The sequence below is a fragment of the Halichoerus grypus genome, chromosome 8, assembly GCF_964656455.1.
Source record: "Halichoerus grypus chromosome 8, mHalGry1.hap1.1, whole genome shotgun sequence".
Taxonomy (NCBI): domain Eukaryota; kingdom Metazoa; phylum Chordata; class Mammalia; order Carnivora; family Phocidae; genus Halichoerus; species Halichoerus grypus.
In genome coordinates this window covers 31,718,940-31,733,262 of record NC_135719.1, presented here as the reverse complement: position 1 = coordinate 31,733,262, position 14,323 = coordinate 31,718,940, and the positions used below count along the sequence as shown (strand labels likewise).

Here is a 14,323-nt window from a genome sequence, read left to right as displayed (position 1 = left end):
GTCTACAAATGCATTTAAATTGCAAGATAGCTGGATATCAAGTTGACTAATAAACCTATACTCAAAATATGCTTCCCACAGAATGGTGCTGTCTTTCCATCACATAATGAAAGTAAATATTTATTTGTTGAGTACTTGCTAGAGGCAGCCCTGTGTGGCACTGGGGGCATGTGGCCTCGGTAAATGGCTAGACACCGAGCCCTGCCCAGGGGAGCTGAGGTCTCCCAGTGCCGGAGAAGGTGCAGCTCACAAACAAGCACATGGCACATCAGACATGGGAAATCAGACAGAGCTGGTTGGGGACAGGATGGGATGTATGGGGAGAGGGGCCTGGAGAGTCCTGTCCCAAGTGCTGGACTCTGCTCTCTGGTGTCCTCCTCCTTCTGGGTCTTAGCCTCATTACCTTTGCTCTCTGTTAGCTCTCTGATGCTTCCAAATAGATTTTCTGTTAATGTTTTGCCCATCTTTTCTAGATGTCCTCTGAAGCCTTGGTCCAATTTACCTTGTCTACCAGTAGCAAGGGCAGACAGGCAGGCCATTACCTGGATCCATCCTCCAGATGGGTAGCCTCTTCTCTATTTTCATTTCTTTATCTTTATGCCCTGTATTCTGAAAGAATTCCTCAATCTGATCATCCGACCGCTAATTTTGCCCCTTCATTATGTTTTTTAAATTATGATAAAATACACACAATATAAAATTTATCACCTTAATCATTTTTGGGGTGTACAGTTAAGTGATAGCAAGTACATTCACACTGTTGTGGACTGTGTTTTTAAAAAATATGTAATCTGTGCTGTCTTTACTCCCAAGAATTCTTCACTGTTCCTCATTTGCTTCTTTTCCATGGTAATTTTATGAATGGGCTGGTCTTCTAGAACTTTTTAAGGATAATAATAATGGCGTTTAATATTATTTTCTGTGTTCTGTTAGATCTGTATTCTGAGAGGAAAAATTCACCTCTGTGGAGTTTGCTTTTTTTCATGTTAGCAGTTCTTCTCAAATACAGCAATGAGAGCAACTTGTCAAAATAGCCAGCATGGGGTCTGGAGTGGCACACTGATCCTGGATGCAGTGAATTACTGACCCTTTTATCTCCCCAAGTGTCCCACAATGGCTTGTGCTCCCAGGCCTGCCTTACTCACATTTTGGGCTTTCTTAGGAGATCTGTCTGGAACCTCCCCCACCCCCCCTTTTTTTTTAAACAGCATTGTCTACTTGATTATATAATGTATTTTCTTACATTTATTAGATTTCCTCACCAATTCACTTTTATCTACTTTTTATCTCTCAGATATCCCTCATTATTATCTTCTGAAGGAACTTCTTTTGTCTTCTGAAGATACTTTCCCCTGTTTCCCAGCACAACTATACATTTCTCCTTTCAAGTATATCATCTGTCTTTTTAATAGGAATTTCATTTGAAGAAAAGGAGATCAATTGTGCTGAGGCAAGTATCCTAAAATAGAACTTTTTACTTAAGTCTGGAATTTGGCATTTCTGGGATTTGAAACAGTATCATGGATTCAGCTTGTTGGATCATTACCCAATTAATATAACCTAATTTTTCACAGCTCTATACTTTGATAATTTAATTTAAATGAATGTTAAGGCCTTGTTAATTAATGGGCAATATCTGTGCCTAACTTTACACATTACAAATTTCAGAATCTCTTATGACTTTTTTTCTTAAATTAGGGACACTCACAAGAATAAATATTAAACAAACACTATCAGGTTAAAATGTTGTAGAATGCAATTTTTACTTATTCCATAAGCATTTATTAAGCAAGTATCACACCACCAAAGTAGTACATGAAAGCTGGAAGCAATCTTCACGACTGTTTCATCTGACTCCTGACATTTTTCAGTGAGAAAGTATCATCCGGTCTCTCCTATTTACATTCTTTTTTTTTTTTTTTTTTAAAGATTTTATTTATTTATCTGAGAGAGAGAGAATGGGAGACAGAGAGCATGAGAGGGGGAGGATCAGAGGGAGAAGCAGACTCCCCGCTGAGCAGGGAGCCCGATGTGGGACTCGATCCCGGGACTCCAGGATCATGACCTGAGCCGAAGGCAGTCGCTTAACCAACTGAGCCACCCAGGCGCCCTCCTATTTACATTCTATCTGTAGGTACAATCTTCTCATCACACAGCTCTAAATCACAGGTATCTTCTGACATGGCCCAGATCTGTACCTCTAGTGCTGGCTTTTCCTATCACTGCAAGACTTCACTATCCTGCTGCCTACTTGACATCCATTAGATGTCAAACAGGCACTTCAAGCTTGACATGGTGTATGTTAGCTTTGTATTTTCTTCCCCAAATCTGTTCTTCTTTGTGGGAGTAGGAAAATTTTTCCTTCTTCCATCCTAGGTTCTTGGCTGGTCTAATAATTAAATTCATAGGAGAAAAGTAAATTTGTACTTACAAAGGTCCCATAAAAATATGAGACTCAAAAAGTAACCAAAGCAGGAAGCTTTTGTACCTTTTAGACAAAAAAATGGTAAGAAATTGGTGAAGTGACAAGGTCTGTTTATATAGCCTTCTTGGTCTTAAATTCCCAATCTCTGGTGATAAGTTTACCTTCTACCCTCCTGGCACAGTGAGGATACCTTTCACATAGGACATTTGTTTCCTGCTTTTGGAGGGACAAAGGAGGGTCAGTGTGTTTCCCTCTTGCACTCACTGGTTCTCAAGTCACTTTATTTTTAAAAGATTTTATTTATTTATTTGACAGAGAGAGAGAGTATGTGAGAGAGCACAAGCAGGGGGAGTGGCAGAGGGAGAGGGAGAAGCAGACTTCCCTGCTGAGCAGAGAGCCTAAAGTGGGGCTTGATCGCAGGACCCTGAGATCATGACCTGAGCTGAAGACAGACACTTAACTGACTGAGTCACCCAGAGCCTCAAGTCACTTTAATTTAAAATAATCCACATGCCAAAGTGGCATATTTGGGAGCTGGAATATTCTACAATCCTTCATCCCCAAGTCATTAACTAAACTCTTGAGTTTTATTCTTGATTCACTTCTTTTCCTCATCTAAATATCCAACCTGTTGGCCTATCATGTTGCCTCTACCTGGAGTCAACTCTGTCTATCCACTTCCTAGAGCCTAAGCCACCTCTTCCTTCATTGCCTTGCCTGCTCCCACTGGGCTCCAAATCTATCTTCCACCTTTTAAAAGGGAAAATAAGATCCTGTCACCTCATGCCTCTGCTGAGGGCAGTCCACAGCTTCCTGTTGCACTGGGAGCAAATCCAGAGGTCTATCCCATCCAAAGGCAGGCCTGGCCCTGCACGCTGGCCCCTCTGCCTCCCTCCCACTCCTGGCCACATTCTCCTCCACCCAGACTCACTCTTTGACTCCCAACTGACATCTCTGGCTGGGCCTCCCAGCTGACCTTGGCTGTGTGTACCCCTGCCAGACCATCCCAGGCCTGACCCTCCCATTGTCTTCAGGCCTCAGTAACTCATTATCCATTGCTTGGGCCCTTCTCAACTTTGTTCCCTCTTTCATACCCCACACCCAGTTCAATGGCATATCATGTCTGCTTTAATAAGGCCACGTCCCACCCTGCACCATGACCACTCCCATAGGAACCACTAATCTTTCTCTCCAAGATTATTACAATGGCCTCTTACTATCTCCTTCTTACTGACCCAGCTCCTCTGCATTCTATTCACACAGCAACTGATTATCGTTGAGAACCTAAGTTCAGTCACTTGACTCCTGTGCTCAAAGCCCTCCGAGGCTTCCCTTCTCATTCAGCTAAAAGCTAAAATCCTTACCGTGATTCTTCAGGCCCTACATGAGCCCACTCTGGGCTCAAGACAGCTGGGCCATCTCCCTGGGCCTGGAACCCCACGTTCTTCTACACTTGCTTGTTCTTCCCCAAGACATCTCTGCAGCTTGTTTCCTTCGCCTTTGCTGAGGGTTGCCTCAGGAGGCCCCCTCGGAAAGCCCTAGCTACAGCAGCCCAGACACACCCCTCCCTGCTGGGTTCCCTGTGCCCCTCCATTTCCTATGTCCTTCTTGTTGTAATACCTTCAGAGAACACAGAGAGCAGGGACTTAGAGGTGTTCTGGAAGTGTCTTGTTTAGTTGCTGCCAATGTTAAGGGATGCTGATTCCAATGTGTGTCTGTGAGGTTCCCCCCCATACTACCAAGCAATTCTTTGACACCAGCTGGGTGTCCTATAATTCAACCCAATTCTGACACTCCCTGGAGACTGTGTCAGATCTCACAGGTTAAGGGCTCAGTCCTGCAAGACTGCCTCCCAACATACACACACACTTCAGATGCTAATCACAAGTTCGGGTTATCACCTGTGCTTCTGACCAGCTGGCTCTACATCAGATGTTCCCCAACAACCCTCTCCTTGGGTTTAATTAATTTGTTAGAGCAGCTCACAGAACTCAGAGAAACATTATACTTACCAGATTACCAGTTTATTATAAAACGATATAAGTCAGGAACAGTCAGATGGAAGAGATGCATAGGGCAAATATGGGGGAAGGGCATGGAGGTTCCCTACCCTGTCTGGGAGCGCCACTCTCTCTGAATCTCTGTTGTTCACAACCTGGAAACTCTCCAAACGCCATCCTTTTGGGTTTTTATGGAGGCTTCATTACACAGACACATTAAAATATTGGCCATTGGCAATTGATTTGACCTCCAGCTCCTCTCTCCTCCCTGGAGGTCAACGGAGTTGGGCTGAAAGTTCCAACTTTCTAATTACATGGTTGGTTCCCCTGGCAACCAGCCCCCATCTAAAGTGCTTTCTAAAAGTCACCTCATAAACTCAGGTGTGGTTAGAAGGGTTTGTTATGAATATCAGGACAACTTTAGCACTCATCACTTAGGATTCCAAGGGTTTAGGAGCTCTATGCCAGAAATGGGGATGGAGACCAAATATTTATTTATTATTATAAATCACAATATCACAGTCTCTTCCTACTAGAATGTTAGATCCATGAGAATTATCTGTTGTCATCAACAATTCTTCCGAGTCAGTCCCCAGCACCTAGAACAGTGCAGGGCACACAGTGGGTGAAGAATAAGTATTTACCAAAGGAGGACAATTAAAGTGACTTGCGCAGGGCGTGGTCAGAGCTCAGTGGTCCAGATCACCAACCCAGAGTTCATCCAAGCCTGGCCCTGGCCCAGGCAGTCGGGTCTGAGAGTTTAACTGGCAGAAGACATCCAAGCTCAAAACCCCAGCAGAGCAATCTAAGGGAGGTTTACATAGCACTGCATATACATCGGGACAGAAGTAATTTCTCGAGGTTCAATGGATCACACAGTGTGGAAACTTCCTGGGAGGCCAGGTGAGTGAGGCCTTAGCAACAATATTGAATTTGGATTGGTGAAGAGCAGGTGGGGAAAGAGTCCAGGCTTAAGGAGCAGTGTGACTCATGGAATCTTGGAACCTTAGAGCGGAATGTAGATGGGAATGAACAAGGCCTGTTCTGAGAAGGGTAAGGAGACCTCTTGCCCTGGGGCTGGTTCAGGAGTAGGGAGGGGTGGAGTTAAATCAGTAAGTTGGTGCCAGTACCCCTGAGGGCCTCAAGGGACCTCTGCCTGAGGAGTCAGCATTTGACCCTGTAAGCAACAGAGGACTCGGGTAAGCTCGAGGGTAAAGAAATGAAGTGAAGGGGTCCAATAGTTCAAGGAACCATTTTGGCAACATGTGGTCTGGTTGAAGCAAGGAGACTGGGAGGCAGGGAGACCCACCCAGAAGCTCTGGGGCCACACTGGGATACCTATAGGGATGGAGGCATCTATGGAAATGGAGGGAGCCAGTAGGCCCTGGGGCCTCACTGGGTTAGATGATGGAGGAAAAGGAGGGTCCGTGAGGTTTTAGTCATTGGAAACCAGGGAAGCTGTGGTCCTTCGTTTGCTGTTAATACTCAATTTGGGATGCCATTGGTTCATCATGAGATCTGATTTCTTTCCCTGAAAATGCAGGTACTTTAGCCAAATCTTTCTCTGAGCCAGGCCTCTACACACTAATATTCTGCCCTTAGGAATGGCATGGGGGAGAGGCTTGATATATGGCATACAGTATTTTCTTAGTATCTGTCACTTTACCCTCCTTATGCTGGATTCTGACAAATACTGTGGTCTGTGGCAAGGCTCTCTGTAGAGATGTGAGACCCTGGCCTGGCTCGATGGGGTGTGAGCCCCAGGGTACAGGAGGTGAGAGAGTGTTGTGGAGGAAGACATAAGTGATTTGAGCAAAGCTAGGGAAGTGACTTCTAGCAGGCACAGAAGGGACAACCCAGCGCCAGCAGAGGCTGCTATGGTGGTCTCCTGGGAGATGACAGAGTATCCCAATGCAAGAGGAGAAAGGAGGGACTGGCCTCCAGGAGGCCAACAGCTCCCAGAATCAAGACAGGCATTACCCATAAGGGCTCTTCTCGCCCAAATCCTCAGCCAGAGTCTCCTTGCGAAGAAATCTCTGCTTCTTATCCCTGTACTCCAAAGCAGAAGGCCAAACTGTCACAGCTGTGGTCTATCTGGGGGAGAGTGTTACTGCAGAAATGGGGACACCTCAATACCTTCTGCTATACCCAGCATATTCTCCCACCCCCATCGTTCATATGCTCCCCTCTCTGATTCCCCACGAATACTGAGGGGAGCCCTTTGCCCCAAAAGACACTTCTGCAATTCTGGTCCTCTCCTCCCCTCCCAACAACCATTTTCAATTTCCTGTCACAACTTCTCCGAGGCCACCTCAGAACTGCAGCACACAGGGATATTTTGGCTCTGAGCGTTTACCAGAGAGGAAAAGAAAAATACCTCAAACCAAAGCCTGCCTTTGCCACTGAAATATTCCTCCTTACAAAAAAAAAAAAAAAAAAAAAAAAAGCCTGTGTAGGGAAGTAAGGAAAAGCAGCAATGATCAGGGAAAGGGAAAAGTCTAGTTACCCAAGAAGTGAATCTGAAAATAGGTGGAGGTTGAGCAGGGATAGGGAAGGGTGTAGAGGCAAAAGAATCCCGACTTCTTGGGCTCTCCCCAAAAGCAGTTATCCTCGATAAATGAGATTTAAAAATCGTAGCATTGGTATGCCATTGCTCATTTGGATTTTGATTCTAGCTGACTCCAGGAGGCTCCTAACCCGGGTTCCCAGACCGTTTCCCTGTCCAGGGCCGGGGAAGCAGAGCTGGCCCAGGAAGAGCCTGACCAAGCTGCCAGGGGACTGCGGTGCCTTTGCTCTCACACTCTGCAGCTTCCTCTCTCCTACCGGTGGTAGGGCGCATTTGCACTGTTCTGGGACTAACTGATGCTTCTGGAAACGAAACTAAACTGCTCTAAAGTTTTCAGCTCGGGTCTTTCTGTTTCCCGCTATCCGCGGTATCCCAGCCTGGGCGCGGCGCGGGGCGGGGCCAGGAGCTGCGCCGGCGGAAGCGGCCAGGCAGGCGCGAGTACAAGGGGGTTCTGTGCCGCGCGCGCCGCCCCGCCCCGCCTGCTCCCTGCCCCGACAGCGGACCAGCGGGCTGGGCTGGGCGGGGCGGGCGCTGACCGCCTTCTCCTTGCGTCCCGCAGGCGGGGAGCCCGCGCCACCGCGCCCGGGCCGCCGGCGATGATCACCTAGGAGGCTGGCGCGGACGGGCGCGAACTGCGGAGGAGCCGGGCGCGGCGACACGCGGCCATGGAGCGGGAGCCGGCGGCGGCCGAGGAGCCCGGGTCCCCGGGTCGTCGTCGGCGGCGGCGGCGGCGCGGGGACGGCAGGACGCGCGTGGTGCGCTCCAACCTGCTGCCGCCCCCGGGCGTCGGGGACCCAGCGGCCGGCGCGGCCAAGGGTGCGCGGCGGCGGCGGCGCGGGGGCGCCCAGCACCTGGCGGACAACCGGCTCAAGACCACCAAGTACACTCTACTGTCCTTCTTGCCCAAGAACCTGTTCGAGCAGTTCCACCGCCTGGCCAACGTGTACTTTGTCTTCATCGCGCTGCTCAACTTCGTGCCGGCGGTGAACGCTTTCCAGCCCGGCCTGGCGCTGGCGCCCGTGCTCTTCATCCTGGCCGTCACGGCCTTCAAGGACCTGTGGGAGGACTACAGCCGCCACCGCTCGGACCACGAGATCAACCACCTGGGCTGCCTCGTCTTCAGCAGGTGAGCCGGGCGCTCCGGGCTGTGGCGCGCAGGGTCAGCTCAGGGCCACGGCGCTCCGGGAACCTGGTGTTGGGCGCGGTGTGAGTGGCACCGGGCGGGGTGACCCAGGAGCGGCTCGACTGGGGGCTAAGGGCCCGGCCTCTTTTGCGCCCGGGGACGCAGAAAGCAGGAAACCTAAATGCTGGGCGCGCGGGGGCTCCCCTGCCCCTGATTGGCACTCAGACGCCGCGTCCAAACCGGAATGATCCCAGGGCTGGAATCCAGCAGCCGCTGGGCGTCCTCATCCTCGCCGCTCCCGCCTTTTCAGTAAAAAGGAGGGAAATCCATGCCCTGCGCTCTGGCTTGAAGTCCTAGCTTCAGTTTTCGGCCAGGCTCTCTAGGACAGGTTGTTTAACACGTTTAACAACCAACACAGGTACGTAAAGCTCAAGCTCAGATAACCTCTCTTCTTGGGGAAACAGTGAAACTGCCACCAACTTTTGGTGTGACCAGCACAGACATATAAAAAAGCAGGGGTAATAATAACAGCGTCCCTCCGTTGATGTGAGCTGTGAGCAGGCCACCCAACTGGACACCATCCCATAGTTGACTGTTTAATGTTAGTTTTCTAAAAATTAACCCCAGTTTCCAAATGGAAAGATTGAAGCTTTGAGGGGTTTTTGAGCCCTGCCCATGGTTGGTGAATGCCATTACATTGCGCACATTCTCTCTCCCTGCACCTCCCCAGAGTTTCGGACCCTCAGGCTGGAGGTGACTGCTGTCTCTTCTCCCTTTAGACTCCCCACCCCCAAAAGAGCCACTGGGCTGCAGAGCAATCTTGGAGCTGTGTCTAGTAGCTGAACCCACCTCAAGGTGGAACCCTTCAGGAAGGCAGATGGGCTTGGCTTCCATCCAAAGCTCAGCCCATCTTTCTCTCCTGTTCACCTTGCTTGACTCCTGATGTAAAGGCCTGATGTGGGCCTCTGAGTTAAGGACATTAGTCTTGTCTGGCTTCCATCACATGTGAGAGGCTTCTAGGAAACCCCTTGTGCTCACAGTGGCAGATTGTTCCCCTAAAAGACGAGGGTCATGGTTATTCCTGCCTCTTAGGATAACGTAGATGCAGAGTATTATTTCTGATTTTCCCAGCAATACTGGTTGTGCTTCATACTTATATTACAAATGAGTAAACTGAGGTTCAGAGAGGTTAAGTAACTTGCCCATAGCCACACAGCTGCTGTTTAGTGGTATTGGAATTTGACCCAGGTCTTTTCAGTTCCACAGCTTTTCCAACATTCTGGTCCTTGAGCTCCTTAAATTTATATAAAACTCACTTCAGGAGCTTGTTAGAAATAACGACTCTCAGGTTCTATTGCCATTGTTTCTGACCAAGCTCATCTGGGATTGGACCTAGGAATCTGAGTGTTTAATTAGCACAGAGGTGATGCTTATATAATGGCTCATACTTTGAGTAATGCTGCCCTCTTGCTCTCAAGGGGCGCCCACTGTCCAGTCAGCAAGCATGATGTCGGTGGACAGGGCTGTGGGATTTCCTGGCTCCTGTTTGCAAGAAGCCGGAGGCCAAGAAGGGAGGAGGCACCTATTTCACAAACGTCCTCTGTCCCTAGTGTGAGGAGTCTGGGAAGCCGTACCTCTGGCTTCTGTATGACGTAACTCCGGTGGGACTCTGGCAGGTTTAAGTCTTTACACACATACCACTTCCTGTTATTACTGAGCCAGTAGCTCCTGTAGCCTCCTTTTCAGAAATACTTGGGTCTCAGGAAATATAGTGTATTTTCAATGGACAAAGTGTTTTTAGCCCATTAAGTCAATTGACCCTTTAAACAACTACCACCCCCAACATCCAGATGAGAAAATAGAGTGGGACCCAAAAGCAGTTCTCTTCACTCGACCTCAAAAGGGTTCACGGGATTTTGAAACATTCATCTTCCCCTTGGACCACACCTGACCATGTTCTCTTCTATCCTGACCATACTGGGATTCTTAAATAATCAGTAAAACCCTAGGGAGCAGGTCCTCAGGGATAATGGTACTTTCAGGAGAAGTTCCTAAATATCTCCTAGCTCCCAAGATGAATTCCTTGAATGCTTTCCTGGGGAGAGAAGGGGCCTTCTTAGGAAGGTTCCAGGTGCTTATATGTAGGTGTGAGAGGGGTGGTAGCTGTTTCTGGAGAGGACTGTCCAGTCATCCTTGTTCAGAAGCCAGGTCAAACTCTTTGAGGTCCAGAAAGTCTGAGATTGTTGTTTTCAGGATTGAGCTGTGAATGATGTGGATTTCTGAGCCCTCCCCTCTCCTCTGAGAATGGTGAGTGACTTAAGCACCCATTGCATTCCAAGCCTTAAAACTCCTGTCCATTAACTCAAACTAATGCCCTGATTTGCTCCTCACCATGCCAGGCCCTAGCCAGACCCTGGGATAGAAAAGGGAGGAGGCTGGGTCTTACCTGGAGCTTACTGTGGGGACTAATTGTACTGCAGGATGTGTCCATGGGCAGGGGACCTGGGCAGGGCTCCTAGCGTAGGGGTGTAGGATGCAGGTCAGGAGAGGCCTCCCAGAGGAGGGCATGAGTGAGGACCAGGGAGGATGTGGTCAGATAGGGGGTGGATGCTACCCTTGAAGGAACATGGTGGTGGTGATAGGGTACGACAGGGTCACAGGGCAGCCTGAGACCGCAGCCAGGCCATAACCTGTTTGTGGGGGCAAGGTGTATGCTTGAAGCCCAGGATCTCAGGGGGCTGGCATCAGGACTGGCCAGAGAAACCCAGGAGAGGATTTTTAATTTTATGTCCAGCCAGTTTGTTGAGTGCCTTTGGTTACTACAGACAATGGGAAGCATAGTTGTGAACAGTCGAGGTCTGTTGTGTACTCTAACTGATGTGCAGAGAGGTGTAAAATGCAGTCAAAACATATGTAAATGCAGAGCGAGAGCAAAGTTTAGTTGGGGAAGCCTTATCTGCTGACACTCTCTGGATGGTGACTTCTCTTGGACATCTCTGTGTTCTGACTGCAGCTGGAAGTGCATCAGTTATTCACACCATTATTTACGTGGTGTTTCCCTCAGTAACATAGTCCTTGGGTCCCTTCTTTATGAGAATCCCCATCAGACTTGTTAGAAATGCAGCTTCCCAGCCCCCCCCTCCCCACCCCTGGACTGTTGAGCCTGTGGAGGTGGGAGGGCTGTTATCTACATCATGGCTTTGTTTACACATGGAAGTTTGAGAAGCAGTACTCTGCTTCCATGTCCTGAGCCCATTGTGCCCTCTCATGGATTTCAGACTGTTGGTATTTAGGCAAATCTTCCTGAGCCATGCCCAGTGGATGAGAGAGAGAGGTGGGTGATCCCAGGGAGTCAGGTCCATTCTGTGGCCTCCCGGCTGGAGGGAATGGTCAGTTTGAGCATCCCTCAGCTGTGGACTAGCGGGCTGGGGTGGGTGTGGGAAGCCCTTCACGGTCATACAGACCTCCTTGGTGCTGGCAAATTCTGGCCAGAGAAGTCCTCTCCCTTGGCGCCACAGGTGAAAAGAAAGGGGGCTTGCTGAGCAGCCAACTGGGACAAGGCTGGTTGTCACCAGAGATCTGGGCTGAGAGGCGAGCAAATGGTTGGAGGGCGCAAGGCTGGTGGGACTGGAAGAGGAGAGTGATGGGAATACAGAGTCAGCCTGGAGAGTGGTGATTCTGCTGGCAGGAAAGCAGAGAATAGTAAGCAGAGGAGGATATTGATGAGGAAGTTGAAGAAGGAACATTCCTAGAAAGGGGTGTTGCCCAGGAGAGGCAAAGGGAAGAAGCAGGGACCATGCATGGAAGAAAGTGCTCTCATCCTCCTCTGCAACCGTAAGGGCAGTGGGTAACACTTATTAAAACAAGCAAACCTTACCCCCTGCTCCCAGAGCAGGCCTTAGAAGGGCGCAGCTTGGGGTGGGGGTGCTGCACAAGGCCCCTGCCTCTCCTGCACCCTGTTTCCTAACTTGACAAGTGGGGTGCTAGCCCCAGGTCCACATACCCCTTCTGGTGCTCTTGTCCTGTGGCCCTCCCTCCCTCTGCGCCATACCCTGCCTGGGTCAATGTGTAATTTTGTTTCCTTTTTACCTCCATTCCCTTTGTAATGACTCAAAGATGGTCCTATTGACACCTTCCAATGTCTGTCTCCTGGCTGGTGGAAACAGTAGCATTTCTGCATGAAATAACCTGAGGGGACTTTTCCCCCGAATCACTTGGGCTTTGTACTTGGATTTGAGTTCCATCCTCTTTTGGGAAAACAGGTAGTCAGGGGGTGCTATAACGCTTATCTTGGATTTGCTCTAATTTTGTCTGTTCCCTTTCCTTTGATTCTCACCTCATTTCCCCAGCTTACAGGCATTATCTGTCCAACTGGCTTACCCTGGGCTTCATGATTTGTTTTTTCAGAAGAGCCTGAAATGACACCCAGCAAAGTTCTCCTTTTGTTTTCTGTTCATTATCTTGCCTCTCCTCTCCTTCCTTCCCTTTCCTGGGGAGCTACATCTCTTCCTTGTCAGCAGCAGAAACATCTTTTCCCTGGAAGCATAGCAACTTTGTCTTATTTGGAGTAAAAGATTTGCAAAAGCAGAGACACCAGGACGAGATCCAGGAGACAGAAGCATGCCTGGATAACGCAGGGATATCTCTCGGGTATGCTAGGCAGGGGGACACTTGAGGAATAGTATTTGGAAATTGCCATTCACATGCTTTTTAGAAGTTATTTTTCTTTTGATACCTGTCCTATGTCACATGTGACTGGGCTCATGGTGGTCAAGTTGTAGAAAAAGAACCTTTCTTTTCCTAAAAATTTGGTTGCCCTCAAAAGGTAGGCATGGGGCAGTTCTTTTTTACTTATTGATAGGAGGCAAGTGTTTTATGTGTATAATTCCATCTTAACCTGACAACAGTCATATTTTCACATCCCCATTTTTCACAGAGGCCATAATTCCATCTTGTCCTCTCAACAGTCCCATTACTTTTTACATCCCCATTTCTCAGATGGGGGAAACTGAGGCATCAAGACTTGATAGCTTGCCTAAGGTCTCCCTGTTAGGAGGCAGCAGTACCACGGCTTGAACCCACAGTCCTGCTGTGACTCCACGTTTGTAGTTATTTTTGTACTTGAGACCCCTCCCCCCAGGAGACATAGGCCTCCTTAAAAAAAAAAAAAGTTGAAAATTTTATTCATCTCAAAGTACTTCCTAACTTCCCATATGATTTCTTCTTTGACCCATTAGATACTTAGGAAGGTCTTATTTAATTTCCGCATATTTGTGCGTTTTCCAAATTTCTTTCTGTTACAGATTTCTAATTTCATTCTATTCACACATATAGAGAAGTGCACGTATAACATATCAGCCTGCGGTTTCGACAGTTAGCAGCTCATGGCCAGCATTGTTTTATTCTATGCCTTCCCTCTCCCTTTTATTTTGAAGCATACCCCAGATATTTCTTCTTTCATTATTTATCTTTAGAAAAGCAATGATTCCTTTTAAAAGTAAACTGCACATCTGAAATTAACGATGTACTATGTGTTTGCTAACTGAACTTAATAAAAAAATAAGTAAAACTAAACTGCAATGTCATTATCATACCTAAATTTATACTAATTCCTTGGTATTAGTAAGTACCCAATCTATGTTCAGATTTTCACTTGTCATGTAAATATCATATATATATATTTTTTCCATCTGTGTGAATCAGATCCAAATAAAGTCTCACTGTGATTGGCTGGTAGGTCTTTTAGGTCTCCTTTATCTGTGGCTATCCCCCTCTAAAGCTCCATTTCTCTTTCTCATTTTCTCCTTGCAATTTATTGTGAAGAAACTGAGTTATTTATACCGTAGGGTTTCCCATGGCCTGAATATTGCTGATTACTTTCCTGCGGTATCTTCCTTTCTGTGGTAATTCCTGTTTAGTGGTAGATTGGTCTAGATACTTTATCAGAACTTCCTCAGGTACAGATTTGACTTTCTTTTCTTTTTGTTTTTTTTGGTCAAAACCGCATTCATAGATGGCGTTCTGTACTTCCATCAAGAGGAACATAGTGTTTCTTTGTCCCTCTTTTTCTGATGGATGTTAGCAGCCATGGGTGATCACTGCCTCCATCCATTAATTTGTTAGTGGATGCCAAATGTTGATGGTCTAATTCTTTAATTTATTATCAGGAATACTTTTATAAAAAGACCCTTCCCCTCATCTACTACCTA

The 14,323-nt window shown here is 47.8% G+C and overlaps 1 protein-coding gene across 1 annotated transcript in view; it reads left to right on the top strand.

Annotated features, from left to right (window-relative positions):
* Window positions 1-7,422: 7,422 nt before the first annotated feature.
* ATP10A (ATPase phospholipid transporting 10A (putative)) overlaps window positions 7,423-14,323 on the top strand; it is a 198,050-nt gene continuing 191,149 nt past the window's right edge. Inside the window, 1 exon segment of the mRNA XM_036096087.2 lies at window positions 7,423-8,117. Within this exon segment, the coding sequence (XP_035951980.1) occupies window positions 7,657-8,117 (461 nt within the window). The 5' untranslated portion in view covers window positions 7,423-7,656.